This window comes from Hemitrygon akajei, chromosome 5, assembly GCF_048418815.1.
Source record: "Hemitrygon akajei chromosome 5, sHemAka1.3, whole genome shotgun sequence".
NCBI lineage: Eukaryota > Metazoa > Chordata > Chondrichthyes > Myliobatiformes > Dasyatidae > Hemitrygon > Hemitrygon akajei.
In genome coordinates this window covers 173,687,079-173,703,890 of record NC_133128.1, presented here as the reverse complement: position 1 = coordinate 173,703,890, position 16,812 = coordinate 173,687,079, and the positions used below count along the sequence as shown (strand labels likewise).

At 37.8% G+C, this 16,812-nt stretch overlaps 1 protein-coding gene across 1 annotated transcript in view; it reads right to left on the bottom strand.

Annotated features, from left to right (window-relative positions):
* Positions 1–5,852: 5,852 nt before the first annotated feature.
* The window catches only part of ppig (peptidylprolyl isomerase G (cyclophilin G)), a 62,331-nt gene continuing 51,371 nt past the window's right edge, over positions 5,853–16,812 (bottom strand). Inside the window, exon 13 of the mRNA XM_073047255.1 lies at positions 5,853–7,691. Coding sequence (XP_072903356.1) covers positions 6,035–7,691 — 1,657 coding nt within the window. The 3' untranslated portion in view covers positions 5,853–6,034. The remainder of the gene's footprint in view (positions 7,692–16,812) is intronic.

Here is a 16,812-nt window from a genome sequence, read left to right as displayed (position 1 = left end):
CAACTAAATGATTATATTTCTACCAAAAATAAAAACCTTTCAGGGGAATTTTACTTGACATTGACCTAACAATAGCCAAGTAAAAATTGACTGCTTATCAGTACAGGTTTTGATATTTCCTTTATCTGTTCACTGATCTTCATAGCCAATAGTATTTAAATATAAGTGCCCTGCTTTGAGATTCTGAACTTTTGACCAGTATACCAAGTACAAATATAGTGTAATTATGACTAAAGTTTAAGCAATATTTTCTACATTCAATGTACAGTATACTGAGCATTTTATTGAAATTCCATTGACTTTTACTATTAATCTGGGCCACTTCAAGATTTTATCCTCTAAATCTACTGTACTTGCTTGAAGATATGCAAAATAGAAATGTATCCAAAATTCTTGAAAAGCAGAGTGATGGGCTATACTTTAATGATGGCAGTGTTTCCACCAGCAGAGTCCGAATGAGAATTTTCCCACATTCTGGACACAGTATACATTCGGACAATTCCATAGCACATAGATTTGTGTTGAAGTTTTGAAGGCATTGGTATTTAGTTCTTTGGATGTGCCTTGTTACGATTTTAATGGATTTCATGTGTGTCCCTCTAAACATTCACATTTAAATTTCTGCACGATGAGAAATTCAGTTGTCTATTAAACTCAAGTTAGTATCAGACAATGGCAGATGAAGTTTCAGGGCTATTTCTCACCCTGTCAATGAGATTTCTGTCCTCTGATCCTTGTGTTATATACTAAAGAGGTGGCAACATTGAGCATTTTCACTTAAATACGTTTAAGTTCATTGTTGCTATAGGTATATATGGAGAGTATAAATGGCATGAAATTAACTTTTCACACCAGCAGCACAAGATCAGGACACACGTTGACTTCACTTGTACATCATTTAAAAATGTGCAAAAATTAACAAACCGGACTGTTGATGGCATTTCAAAAGGATTGAAGAACAAAGTCTAAATCATGACTAATGTTTAAGCTGTTCAGCGCTGAGGCATGTGACGCCTGTCCAGGAGCCTGATAGCTGCAGGGTAACAACTGGTGCTGAACTTGACGGTAAAGAGGGAAGCTAGTCAAACAAGGGCAGACTTTGCTGAACACTTGTTGATTTACCGCTCCCATGCTTGACGATTTTAATCTTGCTTGAGGCTTTAATAGGCACAGAGTAATGGAGCTGACCATTGGTTTGTCTTTTGCTATTCTTATCCTCAGGGATGGATGCCCCAGTCATACCTGCACTCAAGAGTTTAGTTGGCTAAATCCCTCTGGAGATTGCAAAAGTGCCAGATCGTTCAGTAGGTTCAAAAGAACATCTTTAAAAGGCTGCAGACTGCAGTTCAGAAGTATATCTACCAGAGTATCTAGTAGTTTAGTGAGCTAGCTGCACATCATCGCCATTGGTCACTGGCACCATCTTGCTGATCTTTTGAAATCACTGTATTTATTAGTATCATTGTACTCAATATCAAGAGACATAGAAGTCTAGCAATTGTACAGCTAAGGGATGGAAAGGGGTTAAGACAGATTCTGTAGGCTATCCAGAGATTAAGTGTTAAGGTAGGAATACAAACCCTTGTGTAAGTTCTATCACAGTCATCCAATAGTGTGTATAAGAAATGTAAGAGTAACATAAATTCCACTTAATCATTACCATAAATGGCCTCAGAGATGTCTCACTCTCACACTTATGATATCATTTGGGACTTCTGTTACAGTTGTTCAGCTGCTGCAGAACAGAATTTTCAGGAATCATGAGAGACAGTTCAAATGAATGAGATGAAAGGCAGCACAGTTGCTTGCAAGGACAGATTGAGGTTTGGTTTTTGAACGGGACAAAGGACACGAGAGCACAGCCCTTGAGGATAGGAACAATTTATAGCAACAGCTAGCATGGAGGTTGAAGAGCCTCTGAGGGAAGATGGGGCAAAAAACAAGCATATCATAAACCTTTAATCAAATCTCTCCTCAGCTCCCACCACTCCATTCATATCAGAGAACTACAGATGAAAAAAAAGAGGCTGTCTAACCCGTAGCTTACTCTGTCAATGTTCTGGGTAAATGAATGAAACACATCAATACTTTGTTACATCTCTGAGAGTTAATACGAAAGATAGCTTCAAAAGTATGAAGATATCACTGGTCTCACATTCAGGCTGAGAAAATGCACACCACAATGTTGGTGGATTACACATTTATGCAGCTGTATTTACAAATTTCAATGTCTAAGGACTTAGCTGTCATAACCAGTATTTGTTTGAAACATTAAAGTTTAAACCATAGGAATAAAATATAGCACAGAAATAGGCCCTTCACCCACAATGTAGTGCCAAACCAATTAGTAAACAGCTAACTAATTCTATTTACACAATATCCATATACTTCCATTTTCATGTGTCTATCTAAACATCTCTTAAAAATCCTTCACTTAACTGCCTCTACCACCGCCCCAAGCAGCGCATTCCAGACTCCCACCATTCTCCGTGTAAAACTTACCCCTCATATCTCATTTAAACTCATCCTCTCACACCTTAAATGCAAGCCCACTGGTATTAGCCATTTCAACTTTGGGAAAATGATACTGTTTGCCTACTCTTCCTATACTTCTCATAATCTTATAAACCTCTATCACATCTCCCCTCAGCCTCCACTGCTCCAGAGAAAGCACAAGTTTGTCCAATCTCTCATTGCAGCACATGCCTTCTAATCCAGGCAGCATTCTGGTAAACCTTTCCTGCACCCTCTCCAAAGCCCTAACATCCTTTCTATAATGGGGCAACTAGAACTGCAATATTCCTATGTGGCCTAACTAGTTTTATAAAGTTGCAAAATAACTTCCTGACTTTTGAACTCAGTGCCTCAACTAATAAAGGCAAGCACGTCATATGCCTTCTTAACCATCCTATCAACCTGTGTAGCCACTTCCAGAGAGCTATGAACTTTTGAACCCCAATACGCCTCTCCTCATCAACACTGCTATGGTCCATTACAAGTGTACTGTCTCTTTACATTTGAGCTACTAATGTGCAACACTTCCCATTTGGCCAGGTTAAACTCCCATCTGCCATTTCTCTGTCCAGTCCTGCAACTGATCTGTATTGTGTTGTGTTGCCCATCTTCTATGCTGTCAACACCACCCATCTTTATAACATTTGTATACTTACTAACCCACCCTCTCACTTTTGTAGATTCATATTTTCCTTCTGTTCTTTTATTCCCAAAGATTATCTTCCAAAAACTGGCATTTCTAAAAAAACTGGTTATTGAACATAATTTCTTTAAAGTTGAAGGGGAAGATTTAAATTAACACTATAAGTGAAAAAGCTAGTGATTAGCTGTTGATTAATTGAACTATGTAGAAGTGTGTAATCTCTATTTTCATTTCTCACGTTTGTCTCACTTCGATCACAAAAAACCAAACTAGCCACAATAAGATCTGATCATAAGTTAAGTATTCCGCAGTAACTCACTTCCTGACTCCCAAAGCTTTTTCATCATCTACGAGATACAATGGAGAATTCTTCCGTCATTTGGTTAGGAGCAGTTTCAACCTGAGACATGGAATTCAAATTTATCTAGCACCAGGCAGTCAATACGACTGACACCTCATCCACAATTCAAAACAGCTATTCCTTTTATCACTACAAAAAGCAACAGACCTACATGTCAAAGCTTTCCTGAGTACCTCCAAAATCTGAAAACACCCACACCTAGCAGATGAACAGTGTTCGATATACAGAAACACCACCACCTGCAAGTTCCTCTTTAGGTTATATGATTATTAGAATTCACGTAGCAGAACAATTGCAGTGATCCAAGAAGGTAGTTCACCAACACATTCTTAAAGATAATTAGAAATGGATAATAAATACCAAACTTCTTAGTGATGTTCACATCCTATATACAAGTCAAAAATTGTTTCTGCACTTGGACCAGGTGCCAGCTGAAGTAGAACTCAGGTTTCTGTTAAGCAGTTGTTCATTTTCTTCACTAGTTGACCACTTCAGCAGCCAAGATGCCATATACTACACACTGGTAGACGTACTCGCAGTTGATAGGTAGATTTATACCACAGAATAAGTTACATGCTTAAAACATAACACTGCAGCTCAAAGTTACTGCTTTATATACATGAGAGATGATCTAATATTAGCACTTGAAGCTTTTAATAATTTTATTGCAAGGTAGGATTTATCATAAATTTTACAAATAAAATATGCTTGCAATATGATTTTATTGCATGATAGAACTTTGTAGAAAATATCACAAGGACCATACACTGTAACTATACACTTTCTAAAGAAACACAGTCTTTCAGAAATTACTACAGAATTTAATTATGTGGAGAAACGAATCTGTTTCCATGAGTTTAGAAAAATAAAGATTTTAATCTTTATCTTTTCATATGAATAAATTTAAATCAGAAAAATACAAGATGCTTCAAGAAAGAATCTGTGATAAAGATAACTTTTGGACAGTTTCAAGGACAAGAAATTGAAATAAACATTAAACATTGCTTGCCCCAAGCATTAAGATTCCTGAAGATATTTTCAAGACTAGGTAGTACAACAGGTATGTAGAACTTGCCATCAGTTAAATCTTAGTTAAAACTACTCAATGGATCTCTGTTTAGAACTTGGATTTTGAATTAAGGTGAAAGAGGAGGCAGGAGTATCTGTTTCTCCAGATTAAGAGCTATGTGGAACATTAATCCAAATGTAGAGGTTTGGAATAAAATATGATAGCATGACATTTCATTTTATGAAACATGTTTGGTGCGGTGTTGTAATGCATTAACCATTAAACAATCACATGAAAGAATAAATTCCATAGCAATCTTTGCAATTACTTTTTATACTCCAGTACTTTCAGAATTTTGCGACTCAGCTCGATTGAGATCCATTACTATGGTGTGCTTCACACAAGTTCAATCAGAGTAAGTTTAAATGAATCAAAATTTCAAAAATGTATATTTCTGATCGGTAATCTCTAATTATCTGCAGTTTTAAGCTTAGCCAGGATCAACATCTAAGCAAATGAGAAAGATGAAATCAAACCGATGGGCAGGACATTACATTAAATAAAAGTTCTAAAGCTCCCAAATCATGTTTGTCTTGTGTACTGTTTATTGCATCACAACTAAGCTAAAAACAAGGTATTTAAGATTCTGCAATATTTTAATTGTGATATATAAAAATGAAGCTTATCATGGGCAGTTAAGCTGATATTTATAATAATACTGTGTTCAAGTTGACAAAATATCAACTAATTATTTAATCACTTCCAGGGATGAATGTTGAAAACTAGTTTTAAATGTTTTTTTTCATTTTATACTCCATATCAATCATCCTTATCAGAAAAAGCTGAAAATACTCCGCAGTTTTGGCAGCATCTTAAGTCCTGAAATGTTAACTTTAACTCCCTCTCCACAGATATTCCCTGCCCTAAGTGTTTCCAGCATTTTATCTTAATTCAGATTTCCAGTACCCACAGTTTTCATTTTTGGACCCTTGTGATCTCACTGAGCAACACCGCCAATTTAATGTTAACCACATTGAATTGTAGTCAACTTTAAAGAGACATTTGATCAAATCCCTTAAAATTTATTTCAAACAAGAACCCTACCAAGTTCCCTTAAACTACTCTTTGGAGAAAAAAACAAAATAAAATGTAAATTGCCAGAAAGCCTTCAGCCATTCAGACATATATTGCCAGTAAAAATAAATGAAAATGATCACAATAAAGAACACAAAACTCAATCTGCAATGTCATTTGTTGTTTTAGAAACCAAAAAAAAAGTTAGAACTAATAAAGCTCCAAAAATTAAGTCATTAGATGAAACCAACTTTTGCAACACTTTACAAATTTATTAAAAGTCCAGTAATACAAATAATCGGGCTGCAGATTGTCAAAAAAAAACAAACTCAACAGAAATCCAAGTTTAAAAGACATGTCCCAAACATGCCTCTGAAAAATAAAGATCACAGAAACATTTATTGGCAATTGATTGCTTATCTGTAAAGCACATTTATTCACTTTTATCTTCATCTGAACTTGGGGCTGAATCACAACTTGAATGCTTTTTATCATGGTTCTGATCTTTTACCCTGCTGTTTGACTGGTTACTTTTATCATATTTCTCTTCATTCTTTTCACTTTTACTATCGCCCCTTTTCCTCTTTAAACTGGGGCTACTACTTCGTTCCTTCTCCTTATTTTTCCCCTCATTCTCTTTCAGACTCTCAGAACTACTGCTTTGATCCCTAACCTGGCTTGTGCTATGGCTCTTCAGTTTCTCATGCTCCCTGCTGTGTAATTTTTTACCATTTGTACTTACAATTTCAGCTATTTTTAACTCCTTCTCCTTAATTTTATCTTCTGAACTTTTTGATTTCTCTTCTTTCCTAGAGTCATCATGCCGGTCCTTTTCAGGGCTTCTTCTATCTCTGCTCCTCGACCGCCCTCTTTTTTTCTGTTCTTTATCTCTGTTCTTTTGATATTCTTTGCTCTGACTTCTATTCCTTTCTTTACTTCGAGTTCTCTTTTCTTGATCTTTATTCCTGCTGCGTTCCTCACCATTACTGCTGGATTTAGTCCAGTTTTCTCGGTGTTTATGTTCCCTGTCTCTACCTTTGGAGTTTACATGCTTTTCTCTCTCTCTGCTTTTCTCTTTTTCCCTATCTTTACTTCTAGATTTTCCCCGCCTTCCTCTATCTTTACTTCTATAATGCTGCCGATCCCTGCTTCTGGATTTGGCCCTTCTCCCTCGGTCTTTGTTTTTACTCCCTTCCCGATCCTGACTTCTAGATTTTGATTTGGTCTTTTTTTCTTGTTCTCTGCTTTTGCTTCGTTCCCTACTTTTAGACTTTGATCTGGCCCGTCTTTCTCGATCTCCACTTCTACTTCTTCCTCGACTTTTAGATCGTGATTTGGCCCGCTTAGCTCTTTCTTTGCTTTTACTCTCATCGCGGTCTCGGCTTTTAGACTTTGATTTGGCTTGCTTCCGTCCCTCCTTACTTTTACTTTGTTCTCGATCATTACTTCTTGATTCGCTCTGTTTCAGGGTTTCCTTGTTGTTACTTTGTTCTTGATCATAAGTGCTGGATTTTGATTCAGACCCTTTGTCCCTTCCTTTACTATTTCTCTGTTCTTGATCACGAGTTCTAGATTTTGACCTGGCTCGTTTCCCCCTCTCTCTGCTTCTACTCTGTTCTCGACTTCTGGATCTTTCACGTTTTCTTCTCTCTTTACTTTTATTTCGTTCTTGCTCTCTGCTTGATTTTGCATATTTGTCCCCCTCTTTGCCTTTTGCATGTTCCCTTTCTTTGCTGCTCGATTTTGCCTTCTTTTCTTTGTTTTGTTTCTGCTCTCTGTCCTTGCTTCTGGCTTTGGTTTGCTTTTCTTTATCTTTGCTTCTGCTTTGATTTCTTTCTTTGCTCCTCGATTTATCTCTCCTTTTAGACTTGGTATTATCAAGTTTGTCATCTTTGTCTGTTTTCTTTTGTTCCCTTTCTTTACTTCTGGATCGATGATTCCTGCCGGAATCTTGGTCTGTTTTCTTCTCCTTCTCTTTGCTCCTCTCTTGACTCTCCAATATTTCTGATTTGTGGTCTGCAGCCACTCTCTCTTTTCCTCTGCCTGGACTTCTATCATCATGGTTTTCTTTCTTGTCATTCAGCTCACCCCTTTAAGTAGCAGTTGGAAAAGAAATGGGATTAGCAAACATATATGTTTGAATGTGCTCTTAAGAATAACATTTACTACAAATCTAAGAAAATTTACTTTGTTTTGAAATTGCAAGTTAAATAAAAAGTCATTTCACAGGAAAGGCTCACTCCAGAAATGAATAATGATCAATAAAGACCATTAATACTATTACCACACATTTCTGAAAAAAACACCACTGAAAGGGTCTGCAGTAAAATCTTCTGGTCCTTTGCAGCTACTTAAACTGTGTCAATGAGCTTGAGGATTTGACAAATGCAATTCTTTATATGATAGCGGTGGTAGAGAGAATCAATATTGTGATGAAATTCACATTACATTTTCAGTAAAATTATATTAAAAACAAGTTTACATAATTCCAAATGCACAAGAAAATAATAATACTTCAAAGTCTGTCTGCTGTTCCCATCGATCCCCAAATTTGTTACTTCAAAGTTCAAAATAGATGTGTTATCAAAGTACATCTATGCTACCATATACTACCTTGAGACTCATTTTGATGCAGGACAAAAGAAATACAATAGAATTTTACAGAAAACTATACATAAACAAAGACAGATAAGTACCAATGTGAAGAAGACAAGCTATGCAGATACACTCTAGACCTCTCTGCAATCTACAAAATAAACATTTTTTAATGTTAATTAAGTGAAAATCCCACACTCACCAGCAAGCACCAACTTATTTAAAATTTTCATTTAGAAATTGTCAAATATAGTTGTCCAGATATCACAAAACTTAAAAGCATATATAAAAAAAAATACAACTATATTTAATTTTTAAATATTTAAAGGTAGAAAATAATTAATTATTTTAATTGCTTATTTAATTCAAATCACTTTAAACCTTGAGTATATTCTTGTTTAATAGTAAAATGAATGATTTCAGTAAATCAGTAAAAATTTCTTACTGCAATTATATAGGATGTTGATGACTAATGCGCTCAATTTTAGTCTTACTGAAAAGATATAAATGCCACTGGGGTAGAGCATCAAAAATTAACTTCACTGGCTCCCAAATGGCAGGCTTGCTTTGAGGTAAAATTAAGTACGGGCATGCATGTATTTTCTAGTGTACAGAAGAGTGACAGATACCACTTTGAAACTTATGAAGTTCTAACAGTGAGAGGATGCATGCGGAGGGATGTCATTGAGAAATCTAAAGCAGGTAACACTTCACCTCTGAATAAGGAGCAGGCCATTTTAGACTGCGATGAGAAGAAAGCCCAACCAAAAGAGTCATGAAGCTCAGTCAGTGAATTCATTTCAAACCTGAATATTAGGGAAATAAAGGGATTTAGGTATACTCCAGGGAAATATAGTTGAAAATGAGGTTAGCAATAATTTGAAATTAATGCTGGAGCTGGTTCAGAGGACAAGATGGCTTACTTCTGCTCCCAATTCTTATATTCTTGTGATGAATATTTTGAAATATACTTTTAATTAACACTCTTAATAAATCGTCCAGTAAACTGAAGTCAACATTGTTTTAGAAAGATCCTATCCCTTGCATTTCTGCAAGGAAATGACAATTCAAGTGGGAAACAATATGAATGGTGAACACAAGATTCTGCAGAGGCTGAAAATCCAGAGCAACATACACACAAGGTGCTAGAGGAACTCAGCAGGTTCATCAGCATTAATGGAAATTAATAAACTGTTGATGTTTCAGGCTGAGACCCTTCTTCAGTAAAACTTATTGTCAAACAATAAGTTTGACAAACCTTATTGAATTTTTTGAAGTAGTTATGAGGAATGTTGATGAGGGTAAGGCAGTGGATGTAGTCTATATGGACTTCAGCAAGGCCTTTGACAAAGTTCCACATGGAAGGTTAGTTAAGAAGGTTCAGTCGTTAGGTATTAATGCTGGAGTAATAAAATGGATTCAACAGTGGCTAGATGGGAGATGCCAGAGAGTAGTGGTGGATAATTGTTTATCGGGATGGAGGCCGGTAACTAGCGGGGTGCCTCAGGGATCTGTTTTGGGCCCAATGTTGTTTGTAATATACATAAATGATCTGGATGATGGGGTGGTAAATTGGATTAGTAAGTATGCTGATGATACTAAGGTAGGAGGTGTTGTGGATAATGAGGTGGGTTTTCAAAGCTTGCAGGGAGATTTATGCCGGTTAGAAGAATGGGCTGAACGTTGGCAGATGGAGTTTAATGCTGAGAAGTGTGAGGTTCTACATTTTGGCAGGAATAATCCAAATAGAACATACAGGGTAAATGGTAGGGCATTGAGGAATGCAGTGGAACAGAGAGATCTAGGAATAACAGTGCATAGTTCCCTGAAGGTGGAGTCTCATGTAGATAGGGTGGTGAAGAAGGCTTTTGGAACGCTGGCCTTTATAAATCAGAGCATTGAGTACAGAAGTTGGGATGTAATGTTAAAATTGTACAAGGCATTGGTAAGGCCAAATTTGGAATATTGTGTACAGTTCTGGTCACCGAATTATAGGAAAGATATCAATAAATTAGAGAGAGTGCAGAGACGATTTACTAGGATGTTACCTGGGTTTCAGCACTTAAGTTACAGAGAAAGGTTGAACAAGTTAGGTCTCTATTCATTGGAGCGTAGAAGGTTGAGGGAGGATTTGATCGAGGTATTTAAAATTTTGAGAGGGATAGATAGAGTTGACGTGAATAGGCTGTTTCCATTGAGAGTAGGGGAGATTCAAATGAGAGGACATGATTTGAGGGTTGGGGGCAAAAGTTTAAGGGAAACACGAGGGGGTATTTCTTTACTCAGAGAGTGATAGCTGTGTGGAATGAGCTTCCTGTAGAAGTAGTAGAGGCCAGTTCAGTTGTGTCATTTAAGGTAAAATTGGATAGGTATATGGACAGGAAAGGAGTGGAGGGTTATGGGCTGAGTGCGGGTAGGTGGGACTAGGTGAGATTAAGAGTTCGGCACGGACTAGGAGGGCCGGAATGGCCTGTTTCCGTGCTGTGATTGTTATATGGTTATATGGTTCAGGACTGAAAAGGAAGTGGGAAAGATGCCAGAATAAAAAGGTGCGGAGAGGGGAAGGAGGACTAGCTGGAAGGTGATAGATGAGGCCAGGTTGGTGGGAAAGGCAAAGGGCTGGAGAAAAAGGTAATCTGACAGGATAGGGTGGACCATGGGAGAAAGGGAAGAAGGAGGGGCACTAGGGGGAGGTGACAGGCAGGTAAGGAGAAGAGGCAAGAGGTCAGAGAGGGAATAGAAGAGAAAAGGGAGAGGGCAATTTTTTTTTTACTGGAAGGAGAAATCGATGTTCATGCCATCAGGTTGGAGGCTAACTAAATGGACTATGATGGTACTGCTCCTCCACCCTGAGAATGACCTCATTTGTGGCAAAAGAGGAGATCATGGACCAACATGACAGAATGGGAATGGGTATAGGAATTAAGATGGTTGGCCACTGCCAGATGCAGTGGAGATGCTCGTTCCTGGAGTTGGTGGTCCTGGATTTATATTGGCAGATGACAACATTGCAATTAAAGAGGCAAGATGAAAATCAAGGGGATGATGATTTAATCCTTGAAACTACCTGTAGGCCAGAAAGTAAACAACGTCCTAGGACCATTACATTCTGGTGGGCTACAGTGGAACATTAAGAGCTGATTCTAACTTCCATTAAAAAACAGACCCAAACACAATATTAACAATGTGTATGTAACAATGTTGGAATGAGTTGCAAGCGATTATTTAGTCTATCAAAAAAAACAAAGTATCAATTAAGAATTATTAGAAAACCAAAGTGTTTGTTTATTTCTATAATTTAGAGATACAGCATGGTAACAAACCTTCCTGCCCAATTAACCTACTAACCTCGTATATCTTTGGGGTGCGGGTGGGAGGAAACCAGAGCATCCAGAGGAAACACACAGTGTCACGGGAAGAACGTACAAACTTCTTACAGAGAGTGGCAGGGACTGATCCTAGGTCACTGGTGCTGCCATCATGTTATGCTAACCACTACACTACCATGTATAGAATGTTAAAGGACTTCAGGAATGAATTAAGGTAGACAGATTCGATTCACTCATCTGTCACAATATGGCACAAAGTAGTATATTTTACAGAACATAAGATTATTCCTAAATTGCATACATGAATTTGCATAAATTATAAAGGAAGACCAATTTCTATTATAATTTTTCCCACATCTATTTGCTAGACAGTGGACTACTTACTTCAATTACTAAAGGAGTTCCATTTAAAAAATAAACCTCCAACAAAGCCCATCCAATTTCCATAGACAACAAATCCTGAAGCCTTGCACTAAGAATACTATTAGACATTTCATTCATCCTTTATTATCCAATTTTCCTGTGATGCCCGAGGAAAACGTTGTGGACCTGTTTCTTTCTATTAATCCATTGGACAAAGGATTAATATCTTTTACTCATGATAAATTAATGACCCTAAGGTGTGTCCCCTTTGATAAAATTAGAACTGCTTTGGGAGCATGATTTAAATATTTCTTTATCTGATGCGGTTTGGGACTCAATTTTCAAGTCAGTTAATTCAACCTCTCTAAGTTCTCGCCACTGTCTTTTACACTTTAAGGTTGTACATAGGGCTCACATGTCCAAATCTAAAATGGCCCAATTTTATCCTGACATTAGTCCTGTCTGTGACAAGTGCAAAGGTGGCGAGGCTTCTCTTATCCATGTGTACTGGGCCTGTCCTCGTCTACAGAAATTTTAGAGAGAAGTTTTTTTAACTTTATTCCATATTCTTAATTACCACTTAGAACCTATTCCTCTGATTGCTCTTTTAGGTACCTTGGGTGAGGCAGATATACATTTGAGTCTGACTAAACTTCGAACATTATCTTTTGCCTCTCTTTTGGCTAGACGCTTAATTCTTCTTAATGGAGAGATGTTGCCCCACCCACCCATGCTCAATGGTTTAATGATATTATGTGCTGTTTAGACCTTGAAAAAATTCACTACTCACTTCTCAACTTGGACATAAAGTTTCAAAAGATGTGGGGATCTTTTCTTAAATACTTACACAACTCCTCTTTAGATTACGTCTATTTTCTTTAATCCCTTACTTTCAGCTTTCTCTCTCTCTGTAAGTTCTGTGGTTTTCTTTTTGTTTGAAATTTCATTTTAGTTTTGGTAGTCGGCATTATTATTCTTTGTTTTTATTTATATTTACAGTTTTGGGGGTTTGAATGCTCTGATTAATTTTTTTTACATCTTGGCCTGGAGTTTTTTTTCCGTGGGAGGGTGGGGAGGATACTAACTTTATATGATTTTATTCTGGGTGCTTTTCCTTACTGTTTTGAACTATATAATTGATATGTTTATTTTGCACTGTATTAATCTTCATTTTGCTTTTGGGTTTTTGCTTGTAGTGGTTGTAGAAATGCAAAAAGAAAGAAAAAAATGAATACTATTAAGCTTTTTTTAATGGCTCACACTGTCAAAGGTCTTTGGACCTCTAGCACTTTTGTAAGGAAGTGACAACTCACGTGTGAAATAACATAAATGGCGGCCACAAAAGATTTTTAAAAAAGTTAATAACTTTAAGTTCCTAAGTATTATTTCAGAAGACCATCCTAGGCCCAGCACCAACTGCAATTATGAAGAAAGCATAGCAGCACCTCTTATTTTCATAGGAGATTCGACATGACATCTAAAACTTTGACAAGCATCTATGGTTGTGGAGAGAGTACGCTGACTGGCTGCGTCACAGCATGGCATGGAAACATCAATGCCCTTGAATGGAAAATCTTACAAAAAGTAGCGGTTGCAGTCCAAACCATCACGGAGAAAGCCTTTCCAACCACTGAGCACATCTACATGGAACGCTGTTGCAGGAAAGCAGCATCCATCTTCAGGGACGCCTACCATCTAGGAAATGCTTTCTTCTTGCTGTTGCCATCAGGAAGAAGGTAGAGAAGCCTCAGGACTCACACAACCAGGTTCAGGAGCAGTTACTACTCATCCATCAGGCTCTTGAACCAATGGGGATAACTTCACGCAACTTCACTTGCTCCATCATTGAAATGTTCCCACAACCAACAAACTCATTTCCAAGGACTCTTTATCTCATGCTCTCAATATTTATTCCTTATTTATTTATTATGATTATTTCTTCTGTTGTACTTGCTCAGTTCGTTGTCTTCTCCACGTTTGTTGAATGCCTTAGTTTGGGGGTCTTTCATTGATTCTGTTAGTTGTTACTCTAGATTTATTGAGTATGCCCAGAAAAAATGAATCTCAGAGTTGTAAATTATGACATAAATGTACTTTGATAATAAAATTTACTTTTAACGTTGATGTGTAGTTAAATGTCTGATACCTAGAGACATTTAATGGTGTTTCAAATAAATACAAATAATTTCAAAGATTATTTGAAAATACCTTAAACTAACAGAAATTAAAACAAAACAGAAAGCTAAAATAAACAACCCACTTATCTCTTGAACTCAAGGTTGGCCTTTATTTTAAAAAAAGTACGACCATGCTACAAATGAAGTTGGGAAAGTGGATTCCTCCTGTACTTAATAAAGTGGCCACTGAGTGTATGTTTGTGGTCTTCTGCTGCTGTAGCCCATCCACTTCAAGGTTCGACATGTTGTGCATTCAGACATACTCTTCTGCACACCACTGTTGTAAAATAGTGTTGAGTTGCTGCCAGCTTGAACCTGTGATCTGTCTCATTAACAAGGCATTTTCACCCATTGATCGCTACTCACTACATTTTTTGTTTTATTGCACCATTCTCTGTTAACTCTAGAAACTGTTGTGTGAAATTTCCAGGAGATCAGCAGTTTCAGAGATACTCAAACCACCCTATCCAGCACAATCATTCCACAGATCATATTTCTTCCCCATTGAGGATGCATGCTCAGCTCACTGCTTTACTCTCTCTACACCCATGACTGCGTGGCTAGGCACAGCTAAAACACCATCAATTAATTTGCTGATGACACAACTACCGTTGGCAGAAATTCAGATGGTGACGAGGAGGCTCATAGAATTGAGATAACTCAACTGGTTGAATGGTGTCGTAACCACTTAACATTAGTAAGACCAAGGAATTGACACCGGATTTCAGAGAGGGAAAATCGAGGGAACACATACCAGTCTTCACTGAGGTGTAAAGGATAAGCAGTTCCTAAGGTTGTCATAGCCAGATGTGGTAGTGGGGATAAGTTTCCACTACCTATAAAGTTCACCAAATGGCATGCATCTCTAACAGCCTCTGACAATCAAGTCCAACTCTTGGTCTTCATGTGTGACTTAGCTTCTCGGCCCAGCGGAACTGTTTCTACTGACAAGGGGCAAAGGCGGACCACTGATGCCTCAAAACCAGTTGCTTCGGGCAGGTGGGGCTCGTCAGCCTTGGACGGCAGCCCACCTAGGAGAAGGAAAACTCTGATTTTAAAACTCTTCTGCTTTGTGACCACACCCACCCATGGGAAAGGCTTTGGGAGTAAAGCCCAAGGAAGAAATCCGGAGCTGGGGTCCCTAGGGCAGTTTGATGTTGTTTACAATTTCACTCTGGCAAACTCACTGACAACACTGTTGCCAAGCTGTATCGGCGCTTGCCCTTCCCCTGGACTACATCAGTGACGTGAAGAGGGGGGAACCCACTGCATGGACAACAGCCGGTTCTTCAAACCTTCCCACCCAGGCTTGCGCCATGGAGAGGGCACAGTTCACCAGAGGCGCAAACCCATGATCCCCTGGGATCGACTGCTGCCTAAAGGATAAGCAGTTAAGTTCCAGGATGTCAACATCTCCGAAGATGTATCCTGGGTCCAACATACCGATGCAATTACAAAGAAGGCATGACAGCAGCTCTATTTCTTTAGGTATTTGGTACATCACCTAACACACTCACAAATTTCTACAGATGTACTGTGGAGAGCATTCTAACTTGTTGCATCACCATCTTCTATGGAGGGGCCACTGCCCAGGAACTGGAAAAAGCTGTAAATTCAACCAGCTCCATCAGGGGCACTAGGCACTTGCCTCCATAGCATTGAGGATATCAAAAAGATGGCATCCATCATTAAGGACTCTCATTACCCAAGACATACAATTTTCTCATTGCTACCATCAAGGAGGTGGTACAGGAGCCTGAATACATAAACTCAATGTTTCAAGCTTCTTCCCACTGCCATCAGGCTTCTGAATGGACAATGAACTGATGTATATTACCCTCATTATTTTTTGCTCCCTTTTTGCCCTGTTTATTTATTTTTAATTTATGTTTCTTATTATAATTTATAGTTTTTTATTATGTATTGCAATGTACTGCTGCCACAAAATAAGAAATCTCACAACATATGCCAATGATTACACCTGATTTTGGTCTGAACAACAAATGAACCTCTTGACCATGTCTGGATGCTTTATGCATTTAGTTGCTGTCACGTGATTGGCTGATTAGATATTAACTAGCAGGTGTACCTAAATGGGCCAGTGAGCAATTCGAGACAAAGTGTGGCCAAAACTAGAGAAATTAAATATTTCAAAACAAATTAATGAATCTTAATCTTAACAAATCAATAGAGAACATTAGAACCATGTCCCTGATTAATGCACACGATTTCAGAGATCATTTGGAAAAGCAGGTAAATGCAAGCCTAGAGATTAGGTGCAGCCTTACAGAAAAAGCATATGCAAGTTTGCCCAGAACTCAAAAAATAGAACTTTATCATTTACAAAATAATCATAGAACAATAAATGCCACATTCTAGTAGGACAATGAATTATTAAGTACACTCAGACCCTGCATATTGCTGATTTATTACAACATGGCTATTCAATTCTTCATTGAAATTTTTTTAAATGACAAAAATTCATTCTAAACAACACTTAAAACTACTCAAAGTGGCCGCCATTACAGTAAATATTCAACCAGCCAATGAGAGTGCTCTACGTACCCTCTGAGCCACTCGTAGCTAATCACATATTAGTTCACACATCTGCCTCCATCACGTGTGTAAACATTTTAGCTTCCTCGCCAATTTATTCTATTCTTTTCATTCCTAATGTCTGGAAAGTGGTCTGCACCTTCTAAGATGTCTAGGAAAAGCATTAGCATGGATGTGACACTAAGCGATAC